General features: G+C 40.7%; 1 protein-coding gene across 4 annotated transcripts in view; it reads right to left on the reverse strand.

Annotated features, from left to right (window-relative positions):
- TMEM131L (transmembrane 131 like) overlaps positions 1-14,899 on the reverse strand; it is a 160,074-nt gene that overhangs the window by 37,231 nt on the left and 107,944 nt on the right. For all 4 annotated transcript variants that reach the window (XM_067736615.1, XM_067736616.1, XM_067736614.1 and 1 more), the window contains exons 16-20: positions 13,873-13,990; positions 5,577-5,718; positions 5,011-5,120; positions 3,961-4,033; positions 1,149-1,276 (exon numbers count right to left, since the gene is read on the reverse strand). In XM_067736615.1, the coding sequence (XP_067592716.1) occupies positions 1,149-1,276; positions 3,961-4,033; positions 5,011-5,120; positions 5,577-5,718; positions 13,873-13,990 (571 nt within the window). The remainder of the gene's footprint in view (positions 1-1,148; positions 1,277-3,960; positions 4,034-5,010; positions 5,121-5,576; positions 5,719-13,872; positions 13,991-14,899) is intronic.

Below are 14,899 nucleotides of genomic sequence, written 5' to 3' on the forward strand. Positions count from 1 at the left end.
ACTCTACTTTTCATGCGAATGCTCAAATTTTATCATTGGCAACAAACACTACCCTTGAAGTGACAGGCTCACTTTGTTCATTTTCAGGAAAACGTTTGCCAAGTACCTGAATCTGAAACAACCACAGTTTTTCTGCTAATCATCCTTTCAAGTAAAAATGGTGTTCCATGAAAAAGAGTGGCTAATTCAGCTTACAATTCAAACAGTCGCCAACGTATTTTTCTTGGAGACAACCATGGATGCAGTATGAGTGCTTTATGGGTACTTCTTTTTTTGGCAGGGGGCGTGTATAGTTGTTTTACAATGAACAAGCAGACTCTTTTAAGAACTTTATCTTAGTGCATTTTCTTTTTAGCAGCACTCACTTGCAGAAGAACAAACTCATAGATTAAAGGAAGTCCTGAATAAGAAAGTCTTTTGCCAACTGGAATGACACTGGAAAAGCTTAAAAGATATATATAACTAAAACGTCATTAATGAAAAAATTAAATTTGTGTTAGAAGTCTCACCAATGCAGGGAGAGCTTCAACAGAGATCTGTAGTTACTGTAAATTTTTGAAAGAAGACTCAATAAAGAGTAAAGAGGAAAAAAAAAATTCAGAATGAAAAACATTTAGCTGCTTAAATCAGCTGGCAATAATTGTTCATTTAGAAGGAAGGAAAAGAAGTAAAACAAGCCAGTGGGCTCAACTAAGGACTTTTTCCATTGCCCTTTGGGGCTACAGAGAATTCCAGAAGCAAGAGAGACATGAGAACAGTGTAAATCCAAACACCACGGAATGAAAACATATATGGCAGCGTTTCAATTATTCTTCTGAGCTGAGGACAGAAAAGTAAGTGTGGATGTGTGTGTGTGTGTGTGTTCACGTGTATGCTCTGCCCTCTGTGACGGTGTTTGAGATGCCGCGGGAAGGGTACCACCGCCCTTGGCGAGGTGGGTACACGCTCTTCACGGTACAAGGCAGGAACCTGACACACAGGAGGCCTAAGTGCGGAGCCTCAGGGAGCCGCTCTCCTCAGCCACTGCCTCTCCTACCCTTGGACACAGCTCATCACTGAGGGCCTGAGTGAGTCAACGTCACCTCTTAGCTAAAGAGATTCTTGAGAGGAAGAGAGTCAGCCAGCCAATGAGAAAGGGACACACCTACCGGATTAGGATGAGGGAGGTGACTTTTCCATAGTCAGCTGGCGTGAAAACTACACCAACCCTTTTCCTTTCCAAAGGTTGCAAATGTAAGTGGAGGATGCCAAACCTGGATTCCTCAGAATGCACACCCTGCAAGTCATTAATAAATGCAATTAACTCCTACAGAACAAGATTCCATCTTCATTAAAATGCATAAACATGACTGCTGTTTCTTTAACGTCTGGATCTGACCACCCAAATCAACCTGTGGAACTTGTTTACTGCGAGAGTTCACACCCATCAAAAGTTCCTGAGCCCGGCTGAGAAGCAGAGGCAGAGGTTGCAGGACAACCTGACATGGAGGCTGAAAAGGGGACTTGCCGCCTGGACCAGATGCGAGCTGGGGCTACAGGCCTTTGATGCAAAGATGCTTTGGATGTAAAACATTACTGAGAAGACAGAGCAATAGCCTCTGCTTGAATGCTACAGGGATCTGACCAAACCACATGTCCACTGCTGAACAACCCTAAATTCTCTTTAAGTTTATAAAGAAACCATCTTTATTTAGTTTCTCCATTTAGGAGAAAGATCTTTATTTATTCATATCCTCCTTTATTCTCCCCAAGATTTCTTACTTTCTCTGAATAAATTTTGTGTTCTAAAGTTAATATTCAAGATTTAGTTCTTTGGGCTTCCCTGGTGGTGCAGTGGTTGAGAGTCCACCTGCCGATGCAGGGGACATGGGTTCGTGCCCCGGTCCGGGAGGATCCCACATGCCGCGGAGCGGCTGGGCCCGTGAGCCATGGCCGCTGAGCCGGCATGTCTGGAGCCTGTGCTCCGCAACGGGAAAGGCCACAACAGTGAGAGGCCCGCATACCGCAAAAAAAAAAAAAAAAAAAAAAAAAAAAAAAAAAGATTTAGTTCTTCATCATTGTGGTAGACTTTCCCTCTTTCCAATGTTTTCTCTAGCTCCTTCTCACTAAAAATAATTTATTAATTCTTTAGAACTGTAACCATGTAGTCTACATAATATTTCTCTTTTCTATATTTTTAGTTTTTAAATTTGTTTTATCCCTCAGTTATTGCTCGCATTTCCCATACTATCTGAAAGAAGAAATAGTGATGGTATTTGATTCATTTTCATTAAAATTATAAACTTCATGAAGTTTATAATTCATTACAACTTCATTATACACATATGAATGTTGAAAAAAAGCTGCCGATTTAGGGTATTAAAAGCATAATAACAACAGCACCAATTATTAAATAAAATAGTTCTTATATGCCAGGCTCTGGAATATAATTAGGTATATAAAATGCTAAGCATTCTATAAACCTATGGAATCTTCAAACATTATTATGAGTGAGAAGGAGAAGACCTGGAGAGGTTAAATAATTTACCCAGGACTACATGGAGGAGCCTGGATTTGGAACTTTGAATGTCTAATTCCACATGCTCTTAACCAAAGGAACCGCATTTCTAAAAATAAACCAACAAAAATGTAGGCCTTTCTTATATGGCAAAGAATTCTAATAAGAATTTTAAGTTAAATTTGTAGTGTCTCAGAGACATTGATACTGACTATTCTTTTTGTCAATGTAATAAATTAACAATAGTGATATCTCCTTTGTCACAAAAGGTATAACATTCTCGGGGGAAATCTTCAATCACAGATTAAAAACTTTTTGCGAGTTCCACCATTTGTTTAAATCTGAATAGAACACTGACATGTAAAAGAAACTGGCATTATTTTTGGAATTTCAAGTTACATGTGGTTAAATAGTCGTGGGACAAAATACCTGTCAGCATTTTGGACTCATTTACCTCCCAGCAGTCCTGGGAGGCTGCCTGGTGAAGAGAAGAATGAGAGGGACAGGGCAGGACAGGCTTGCTAACACAAGACCCTGCTGCCTAGACCACTGACAAAGGGAAAGGAACGTTACTGCTTGCGTGTTTCTTACTATAAATAACTCTCTGTTAAAAATCCACTTAAAAGCTTGCTTTGATTCGTTCTAACTCACAGTTGGAGGCTATCTGTGGCCCCCCCCTTTCAAGTTAATCTACAGCCAACAGTGTATCTTTGGAGGGTTATGGGTAGAGAAAGAAGAAAATACCCAAGGCATTTGAATACATGTGTGTATTAGAACCACAGTGACATGCATATGTGTGTCTGTGTATTTTTTTAAGAGATGCTTCATTTTTAATTGATCTCAAGCACAGAATACCAGTGACGCACAGAACGACTGCGTGAAAACTCAGAAAGCAGGCTGCCAGTTCCCAGTTAAGCAATGTCCTCGCCACGTGACATGTTTACTCCCTCCCTGGGTATAATTTATGCGAGACCTCATGAGGGCCCACAGGCTCAAGACTCCCAGAAATCCTTTTTTATAGAGCAGGTGACTATCACAGAAACTGGGTGATCTGCTAAAAACATGAAGCCAGTTTAGTAAGAGAAGATTTCTTTTTAACGTATTTGTTTTTACCTTATCTTGCCCTTAAAAGAATTTGATGGGGCCAAGGAATCTTAAGACAATTATAAATTCTGGGATCTCGGGTTTTATGGTTTTCTACATAGCTCTGATTCAATTGTTATTTCCTCACTCACATGAATCTAAATGATCAAATTAAAATGATTTACAGGCTCACATGAACCATGGGCTCCTGCTGCATTAGTTAACTGGAAAAAGCTGCTATGTATACTTAACTCCTAGAATATAAAAATAGACAGCCACATATATTACATAAAGACACTTGAAACACAAATCAGTGAGGCCCATATGCTACGTGTCTAGTTGGTCAGCATTCTTTTTTCTGTTTAAAGATGACATCCTACCCGGTAAGGGCAAGCTTTGGTGAGCTGGAATTCACTCGTTGTGAAATTAATCATCTGCACATCGGTGCCAAACCTATAAAGAAAAAAATGTTTAAAATAGCATTCAGATCACCAAGAAAGAAAGAAGAACATACGTGTGCATATAGATATATATGCATTTATTTGCACACAGACACAATTCACCCCAACCTGTCACTCCTGTGTCCCAGCCCCCCACGCTGTACCAGGCATGTTGTAAGAGCTCAATAAATATTGTTGAATGAATCATGTTGGCAGCACAGAATGTAAAGAATCATATGGTGACAGAAGCTCCCAACATGAAGCAATTTTTTTTCCCCAAATGGTTCACAGCTATGGAACCTGACAGGAAGTGACTCTCAGCCATGGACCGTTCTATCTCCCAGTGGACATCTGGCCACATCTAGAGACACTTTTGGTTGCTGCAGCTGGGGAGGTCCCACTGGCATCTACTGGGTGGGAGCCAGGAATGCTGCTAAACATCCTTCAAAGCACAGAACACCCCTACCCCCACCCCAAACAGAGACTCATGTGGTCCAAAACATCAGGAATCCTGAAGCTGAGACCCAGGGATGAGCCAGAAGAGGAAACATGCTAAGTGAAACTGTGACTACTGTGCAAAAATAAGATGTAACGGACGTGAACTATGATCATATTTTGTATAACAACACTAGGTTAAAACACACTGAACCACTAAACTCATTTCTTGTGTTGCCCAGAGGTCACTGTGATTTCAATTCTAAATTTTAGGAGTACATGTGAAAAATCATGATTGTAAAGGTTCCCTGACAAGAAAAGAATATTCTGCTGGGCCCTGGACTTGACATGGTAACATTCAAGACCCACACAGTACCCAGAACTGGGAATTGTCCTCAGGGGTCTGCACTGAGGAGACGGGGGCTGTGGTCACAGGCTGATCCCATGCACATCCACACACAGGTCCCAGGGAAAACGCAAAGGACGTTAAATAATTCTGGGTCTTAACAGGACCTCCCAACACCCCGTGAGAGGTCTTCACCAGCTGGGCATTACCATTTGTGCAGCAGGCGCGCGGCAGCCTCGGGCTTTGGGTACAAGGAGACAGGCAGGAGCTGCAGGGAGACTGGCCATGAGGAAGGGTTCTTCACCACAAAGTACTTCACCTAGACGTGCAGAGAAGAGAGTCAGACCCCAAGGAAGGCAGACCACTCCTGAGATGCCCCTGCAAAAGTGCATCACCTGCATCTAACCACGAACGATCACCCAGTCAATTCCTCTCCCCTCTGAACTTCAAACTCACTCACTCCTACTGAAGCCCGTGTTAGTCAGGATTTTCTCTGTTTTTGCAGTTGAATACTTTCTTAGCTGATAGATTCTGAACTGAATACAGACTTCATAAAACGTGTTTGTTTTAAGCACTTTCAGTCTGTTCACGAGTTTTACCCCTTACTTTGTTCTTCTGACACCTCCCTCCTAAAAGCACTGAATGGCATATGTGTGTCACTTAATTTCAACTAATTTTGGTTCTAAAACAGTATCTCAAGGTGGCGATACTCTGATAACATAAAAACCCAAGAGCTGGGGTGAAATGAAGAGATGAAAAGACGCAGGACTCTCACCACGCTGTTCCTCAGGGCGGTGGCACTGAAGTTTATCACGAGGCCAGCCTCCGGGATCAAGCGAGGCAGGAAGAGAGCAAAGGGTTCGGACTCCTTGGATTTCTTCGAGTGGGCAAACCGAGTCATGCCTAAAACGTTCCTCCTGTGTAGTTCGTAAACAAAGAAATTATGAAAAATAATTTTGACAGAAAAAAAGGAAATCACTTCCACTAAGAGGAACAAGGGGATCTTGGAAAAAAATGATTTATTTGGGGTCTGGGTGACACAAACTACAAGATGATCCTGGAAGGTCCTGTTTTACTAGAGAGCAAGGAAGTGCTCAAAGAATGATTGGCACACAGCGCTCCCATCAGGCAAATCTGGGACAAGTCAGCATCAAAAATAATAATGGTGGTAAGGACCAAAGAATCCATAGTGATGCTCAAAGAGTGTAGAATGAACAAAATAATTAGAAACATCACCATTTTTGCAGCCATCAATTCAACAACTGATCCCAGGCAAGGATTATCAATGGATGCCAAAATCATGGGGTGAAACATTCTTAGGGAACAGGAAATGTACATGGTCTTGAATTATCATAGCATATATTATGTATTAATTGCAAAAGGAAAACTATCTACAATGGAGAGAGTCAAACGATTCAACTGAGCAATGTCAATAATGGGACAAATTGACATTTATGTCCCTCCCTCAGGTGATGAAATGATAAGGACACAACACCGACCAAGTAATTAGTACTCTTCCCCGAAATGCTCAACAGGAATGTAAACTTGAAGAAGCAACCCCCAAAAAATCCAACGTGTTGAATGTTCTGTAAGACAACTGGCTAGGACGCTTTAAAACACTGACACTATGAAAGACGAAAAAAAGTGCAGACACTAGTCTGAAGAAAATTAAGGAAACATGACAACCAAATGCAATGCATGGTCCTTGAATGGACTCTGGATTTTATAAAAGGAAAAAGAGAGGAGGGACCTTCAAGATGGCGGAGGAGTAGGACGTGGAGATCACCTTCCTCCCCACAAATACATCAAAACTACATCTACACGTGGAACTGCTCCTACAGAACACCTACTGAACGCTGGCAGAAGACCTCAGATCTCCCCAAAGGCAAGAAACTCCCCACGTACCTGGGTAGGGCAAAAGAAAAAAGAATAAACAGAGACAAAAGAATAGGGACGGGACCTGCACCAGTGGGAGGGAGCTGTGAAGGAGGAAAGGTTTCCACACACTAGGAAGCCCCTTCACTGGCGGAGATGGGGTGTGGGCAGGGGGGAAGCTTCAGAGCCATGGAGGGGAGCGCAGCAACAGGGGTGCAGAGGGCAAAGTGGAGAGATTCCCACACAGAGGATCGGTACCAACCAGCACTCACCAGCTCGAGACGCTTGTCTGCTCACCCGCCAGGGCACATGGGGGCTGGGAGCTGAGGCTCCGGCTTCGGTCAGATCCCAGGGAGAGGACTGAGGTTGGCTGCGTGAACACAGCCTGAAGGGGGCTACTGTGCCACAAGCAGCCGGGAGGGAGTCCAGGAAAAAGTCTGGACCTGCCTCAGAGGCAAGAGACCATTGTTTTGGGGGTGCGTGAGGAGAGGAGATTCAGGTAACCGCCTAAACGAGCTCCAGAGACGGGCGTGAGCCGTGGCTATCAGCTCGGACCCTAGAGATGGGCATGAACCGCTAAAACTGCTGCTGCTGCCACAAAAAATTCTGTGTGCAAGTGCAGGTCACTATCCACACCCCGCCAGGAGCCTGTGCAGCCCGCCACTGCCAGGGTCCCATGATCCAGAGATAAGTTCCCTGGGAGAACACACAGTACGCCTCAGGCTGTTGCAACGTGACGTCAGCCTGTACCACTGCAGGCTCATCTCACGTTTGAAGTATAACTACTATACTCCTCCCTCCCCACCCCCAGCCTGAATGAGCAAGAGCCCCCTAATCAGCCGCTGCTTTATCCCCATCCTGTCTGGGCAGGAACAGATGCCTGAGGGTGACCTATAAGCAGGGGCGGGGCCAAAACCAAAGCTGAACCCCAGGAGTTGTGCAAACAAAGAAGAGAAAGGGAAATTTCTCCCAGCAGCCTCAGGAGCAGCGGATTAAATCCCCCCAATCAACTTGATGTACCCTGCTTCTGTAGAACACCTGAATAGACAATGAATCATCCCAAAGTTGAGGCAGTGGACTTCGCGAGCAATTGTAGAGTTGGGGTTGGCAGTCTGCAACTGATTTGTTTCTGATTTTTATGCTTATCTTACTATAGTTTTTAGCACTTGTTAACACTGGGGGATTTGTTTATTGGTTTGGTTATTCTCTACTTTTCTTTTTATTATTTTTATTTTTGATTTTAATAATTTTTAAAATTATTTATTTATTCTTTTCTTTCTTTTGTCTCCCTTTTCTTCTGAGCCATGTGGCTGACAGGGTCTTGGTGCTCTGGCCTGGTGTCAAGCCTGAGCCTCTGAGGTGGGAGAGCCAAGTTCAGGACACTGGACCACCAGAGACCTCCTGGACCCATGTAATATCAATTGGCATGAGCTCTCCCAGAGATCTCCGTCTCAATGCTAAGACCCAGCTCCACCTAATGGCCAGCAAGCTCCAGTGCTGGATGCCCCATGTCAAACAGCTAGTAAGACAGGAACACAGAGAGGCTGCCTAAAATCATACTAAGTTCACAGACACCCCAAAATACACCACCAGACGCAGTCCTGCCCACCAGAAACACAAGATCCAGCCCCATCCACCGGAACACAGGCACCAGTCCCCTCCACCAGGAAGTCTACACAACCCACTGAACCAACCTCACCCACTGGGGGCAGATACCAGAAACAATGGGAACTACAAACCTGCAGCCTGCAAAAAGGAGACCCCAAACACAGTAAGTTAAACAAAATGAGAAGACAGAGAAACACACAGCAGATGAAGAAGCAAGGTAAAAACCCACCAGACCAAACAAGTGAAGAGGGAATAGGCAGTCTACCTGAAAAAGAATTCAGAATAATGATAGTGAAGATGATCCAAAATCTTGGAAATAGAATGGAGAAAATACAAGAAACGTTTAACAAGGACCTAGAAGAACTAAAGAGCAAACAATGATGAACAACACAATAAATGAAATTAAAAATACTCTAGAAGGAATCAATAGCAGACTAACTGAGGCAGAAGAATGGATAAGTGACCTGGAAGATAAAATAGTGGAAATAACTACCACAGAGCAGAATAAAGAAAAAAGAAAGAAAAGAATTGAGGACAGTCTCAGAGACCTCTGGGACAACATTAAACGCACTAACATTAGAATTGCAGGGGTCCCAGAAGAAGAAGAGAAAAAGAAAGGGTCTAAGAATCCCCATAAGGTTAACAGCTGATCTTTCAGCAGAAACTCTGCAAGCCAGCAGGGGGTGTCAGCACATACCTAAAGTGATGAAAGGAAAAAACCTACAACCAAGATTACTCTACTCAGCAAGGATCTCACTCAGATTGGATGGAGAAATTAAAACCTTTACAGACAAGCAAAAGCTAAGGGAATTCAGCACCACCAAACCAGCTTTACAACAAATGCTAAAGGAACTTCTCTAGGCAGGAAACACAAGAGAAGGAAAGGACCTACAATAACAAACAATTAAGAAAATGGTAATAGGAACATATATATCGATAACTACCTTAAATGTAAATGGATTAAATGCTCCCACCAAAAGACACAGACTGGCTGAATGGATACAAAAACAAGACCTGTATATATGCTGTCTACAAGACACCCACTTCAGACCTAGGGACACATAAAGACTGAAAGTTAGGGGCTTGAAAAAGATATTCCAGGCACATGGAAAGCAAAAGAAAGCTCGAGTAGAAATTCTCGTATCAGACAAAACAGACTTTAAAATAAAGACTATTACAAGAGACAAAGAAGGACACTAGATAGTGATCAAGGGATCAATCCAAGAAAAAGATATAACAACTGTAAATATTTATGCACCCAACATAGGAGCACCTCAATACATATGGCAAATGCTAACAGCCATAAAAGGGAAAATCAACAGTAACACAATCGTAGTAGGCGACTTGAATAGCCCACTTTCACCAATGGACAGATCACCCACAATGAAAACAAATAAGGAAACACAAGCTTTAAATGACACACTAAACAAGATGGACTTGATATTTATAGGACATTCCATCCCAAAAAAATATACTACACTTTCTTCTCAAGTGCTCATGGAACATTCTCCAGGATAGATTATATCTTGTGTCACAAATCAAGCCTTGGTAAATCTAAGAAAATTTAAAGTGTAACAAGTATCTTTTCTGACCACAATACTATGAAACTAGATATCAATTACAGGACAAAAACTGTTAAAAATACCAACACATGGAGGTTAAACAATACACTAATAAATAACCAAGAGATCACTGAAGAAATCAAAGAGAAATAGAAAAATACCTAGAAACAAATGACAATGAAAACACAATGACCCAAAACCTATGGGATGCAGCAAAAGCAGTTCTAAGGGGGAAGTTTATAGCAATACAATCCTACCTCAAGAAATAAGAAAAATCTCAAACAACCTACACTTACAGCTAAAGCAATTAGAGAAAGAACCAAAAAAACCCAAAGTTAGCAGAAGGAAAGAAATCATAAAGATCAGATCAGAAATAAATGAAAAAGAAATGAAGGAAATGATAGCAAAGATCAATAAAACTAAAAGCTGGTGCTTTGAGAAGATAAACAAAATTCATAAACAATTATTAGCCAGACTCATCAAGAAAAAAAGGGAGAAAATTCAATTAAACAGAATTAGAAATGAAAAAAGAGAAGTAACAACTGATTCTGCAGAAATACAAAGGATCATGAGAGATTACTACAAGCAACTATATGCCAATAAAATGGACAACCTGGAAGAAATGGACAAATTCTTAGAAAAGCACAACCTTCTGAGACTGAACCAGGAAGGAATAGAAAATATAAACAGACCAATCACAAGCACTGAAATTGAAAGTGTGATTAAAAATCTTCCAACAAACAAAAGTCTAAGACCAGACGGCTTCACAGGCGAATTCTATCAAACATTTAGAGAAGAGCTAATAAAACCTATCCTTCTCAAACTTTTCCAAAATATAGCAGAGGGAGGAACACTCCCAAACTCATTCTACGAGGCCACCATGACCCTGATACCGAAACCAGACAAAGATGTCACAAAAAGAGAAAACTATAGGCCAATATCACTCATGAACACAGATGCAAAAACCCTCAACAAAATACTAGCAAACAGAATCCAACAGCACATTAAAAGGATCATACACTATCATCAAGTGGGGTTTATCCCAGGAATGCAAGGATTCTTCAATATATGCAAATCAATCAATGAGATACACCAAATTAAGAAACTGAAGGATAAAAACTATATGATAATCTCAATAGATGCAGAAAAAGCTTTTGACAAAATTCAACACCTATTTATGATTAAAAAAAACCTCTACAGAAAGTAGGCATAGAGGAACCTACTTCAACATAATAAAGGCCATATTTGACAAACCCACAACCAACATTGTTCTCAGTGGTGAAAAACTGAAACCATTTCCTCTAAGATCAGGAAGAAGACAAGGTTGCCTACTCTCACCGTTATTATTCAACATAGTATTGGAAGTTTTAGCCATAGCAATCAGAGAAAAAAAAGAAATAAAAGGAATCCAAATCTGAAAAGAAGAAGTAAAACTGTCACTGTCTGCAGATGACATGATACTATACTACAGAATCCTAAAGATGCTACCAGAAAACTACTAGAGCTACTCAATGAATTTGGTAAAGTAGCAGGATACAAAATTAGTGCATAGAAATTTCTTGCATTCCTATACAGTAATGATGAAAAATATGAAAAAGAAATTAAGGAAACACTCCCATTTATCTCTGCAACAAAAAGAATAAAATACCCAGGAATAAATGTACCTAAGGAGACAAAAGACCTGTATGCAGAAAACTATAAGACACTGATGAAAGAAATTAAAGCCGATACAAACAGATGGAGAGATATACCATGTTCCTGGATTGGAAGAATCAACATTGTGAAAATGATTATACTACCCAAAGCAATCTACAGATTCAATGCAAACCCTATCAAACTACCAATGGCATTTTTCACAGAACTAGAACAAAAAATTTCACAGTTCGTATGGAAACACAAAAGGCCCCAAAGAGCTAAAGCAATCTTGAGAAAGAAAAACGGACTTGGAGGAATCAGGCTCCCTGACTTCAGACTATACTACAAAGCTACAGTAATCAAGACAGTATGGTATGGGCACAAAAACAGAAATGTAGGTCAATGGAACAGGATAGAAAGACCAGAGATAAACCCATGCACATATGGTCACCTTATCTTTGATAAAGGAGGCAAGAATATGCAATGGAGAAAAAACAGCCTGTTCAGTAAGTGGTGCTGGGAAAACTGGACAGCTACATGTAAAAGAATGAAATTAGAACACTCCCTAACACCGTACACAAAAATAAACTCAAAATGGATTAAAGACCTAAATGTAAGGTCAGAAGCTATCAAACTCTTAGAGGAAAACATAGGCAGAACACTCTATGACATAAATCACAGTTAGATCCTTTTGACCCACCTCCTAGAGAAATGGAAATAAAAACAAAAATAAACAAACGGGACCTAATGAAACTTAAAAGCTTTTGCACAGCAAAGGAAACCATAAACAAGACCAAAAGACATCCCTCAGAATGGGAGAAAATATTTGCAAACAAAGCAACTGACAAAGGATTAATCTCCAAAATATATAAGCAGCTCATGCAGCTCAATATCAAAAAAACAAACAACCCAATCCAAAAATGGGCAGAAGATCTAAACAGACATTTCTCCAAAGAAGATATACAGATTGCCAACAAACACATGAAAGGATGCTCAACATCACTAATCATTACAGAAATGCAAATCAGAACTACAATGAGGTATCACCTCATACCAGTCAGAATGGCCATCATCAAAAAATCTACAATCAAGAAATGCTGGAGAGGGTGTGGAGAAAAGGAAACCCTCTTGCACTGTTGGTGGGAATGTAAATTGATACAGCCACTATGGAGAACAGTATGGAGGTTCCTTCAAAAACTAAAAATAGAACTACCGTATGACCCAGCAATCCCACTACTGGGCATATACCCTGAGAAAAATCATAATTCAAAAAGACACATGCACCTCAATGTTCATTGCAGCACTATTTACAATAGCCAGGACATGGAAGCAACCTGAGTATCCATCGACAGATGAATGGGTAAAGAAGATGTGGCACATATATACAATGGAATATGACTCAGCCATAAAAAGAAATGAAATTGAGTTATTTGTAGTGAGGTGGATGGACCTCGAGTCTGTCATACAGAATGAAGTAAGTCAGAAAGAGAAAAACAAATACCATATGCTAACACATATATATGGAATCTAAAAAACATAAAAAAGATTCTGAAGAACCCAGGGGTGGGACAGAAATAAAGACGCAGACAAAGAGAATGGATTTGAGGACACGGGGAGGGAGAAGGGTAAGCTGGGACGAAATGAGAGAGTGGCATGGACATATATACACCACCAAAGGTAAAACAGATATCTAGTAGGAAGCAGCTGCATAGCACAGGGAGATCAGCTCGGTGCTCTGTGACCACTTAGAGGGGTGGGATAGGGAGGGTGGGAGGGAGATGCAAGAGGGAGGGGATATGAGGGTATATGTATACATATAGCTGATTCATTTTGTTCTATGGCAGAAACTAACACAACATTGTAAAGCAATTATACTCCAATAAAGATGTTAAAAAAAAAGGAAAAAGAAAAAGACAGCTATAATGGATATTTTGGGGTCAACTAGGGAAATGTGAATCTAGACGGTATATCAGCTCATATAATTGCATCAGTGTTAAGTTTTCTGGGTATGTAATGGCAGTGTAGTTATATGGAGGATAACGTTCTCCTTCGAAAAGAATGTCTTTCCTAATAAAGTACTGAGGGTTGAAGTATCATGATGTCTACAGCTTACTTTCAAATGACTCAGCAAAAAGAAAATGTATGTATGTGCACATAGATACAGACGTAGAGAGAGAGAAAAAAGCAAAAGTGGTAAAAATGTAAACAACTAGTGAGTCTAGATTGATTGGGAATATTTGAATATTTACCATACTATACTTTTCAAATCTTCTGAGGTTTGAAATTTGTCAAAATAAAAGGCTAGATATTAAAAATTCGGTGTTGAAATTTCAATAAAGTATTATGTCACAATGTCTCCCCAGTGCTGAACAAAGAGAGGTGAAAACATACTTGCAGACGTCACCATTTTTTAATTTCTTCCATCTTTCATACAGTGTATTTGCAAGTTCGGAATCCACATCCCAGGTAGACCAATCCAGAGAAAGGCTCCCTTCCCAGTTAGGATTTTCTACAAGTTAAATCAGATGTACTATTTAGATGTACGGAAAACACAATTCACTTAGTAAATAATGCCAAGGGCTGAGGGTTAAAACTTCTCAAACTGAGAGGACGGTAAAGTGATCAATGCCCCCCTGTCCTCGGATTGCTCTACTAAAAGTCCCTCTAACTCAATGGCAAATGATATATCAAATCAAAGAAACGTATAAAACAAAACTAAATCGAATTATGTGAAGGTAATAACATAAAAGACACATGGCTCATGAATACAGTCTGAAACAAGTTAAAAATCATACTCGGACCATGTTTAACAGCTTTATACCTAAAAGGCTAAACTGCTTCCACGTAAGTGCTAGTCATCATCTAAGCCGGGTTATTAGGCAGAATGCTGATGCGCAAACAGCAAGCCTCAGAAGAGAGCCCAGAGCAGGGCTCAGTCTAGAGAAGGTGCGTGTTTACATTTGTAAGCTGGTCTCCGGCTCACCTTGCCCTCTCTACTTATCTGTTCTGTCTTGTCTGTGCTAAAGAGCATTATCAGGGTGGGAAAGTGGGAATCTCCCAAAGGAAATCTCTGTGCTATAACAGTGTCCTTAGATTACATATTTTAATAAGTCAAAAAGCAGGAAGAAAACCAGGAACAGCTTTCTCTGTCAACACTCTGGCCCTCAGGCTCAGACAACAACTAGCGCTCCCTATGCGATGTTTATGCTCCTGTACTAGAGTTTTCAAACACAATTCCAAATTATTTTTTTACTAACTTCTAGTCAGCCCTTTTATAAAAGAACCAGGATCTTCCAATTGTTCCTGGCAACGAGGTTGCTATGATGATCAAATAACGTGTCTGAAAAAAATCCCTTACAAAAGTAGAGGCTAAGACTTCAGGGGGCTTTAATTACACAAGCACTCGGATGTTTCTGGA

Source organism: Pseudorca crassidens, chromosome 4 (genome assembly GCF_039906515.1).
Source record: "Pseudorca crassidens isolate mPseCra1 chromosome 4, mPseCra1.hap1, whole genome shotgun sequence".
NCBI lineage: Eukaryota > Metazoa > Chordata > Mammalia > Artiodactyla > Delphinidae > Pseudorca > Pseudorca crassidens.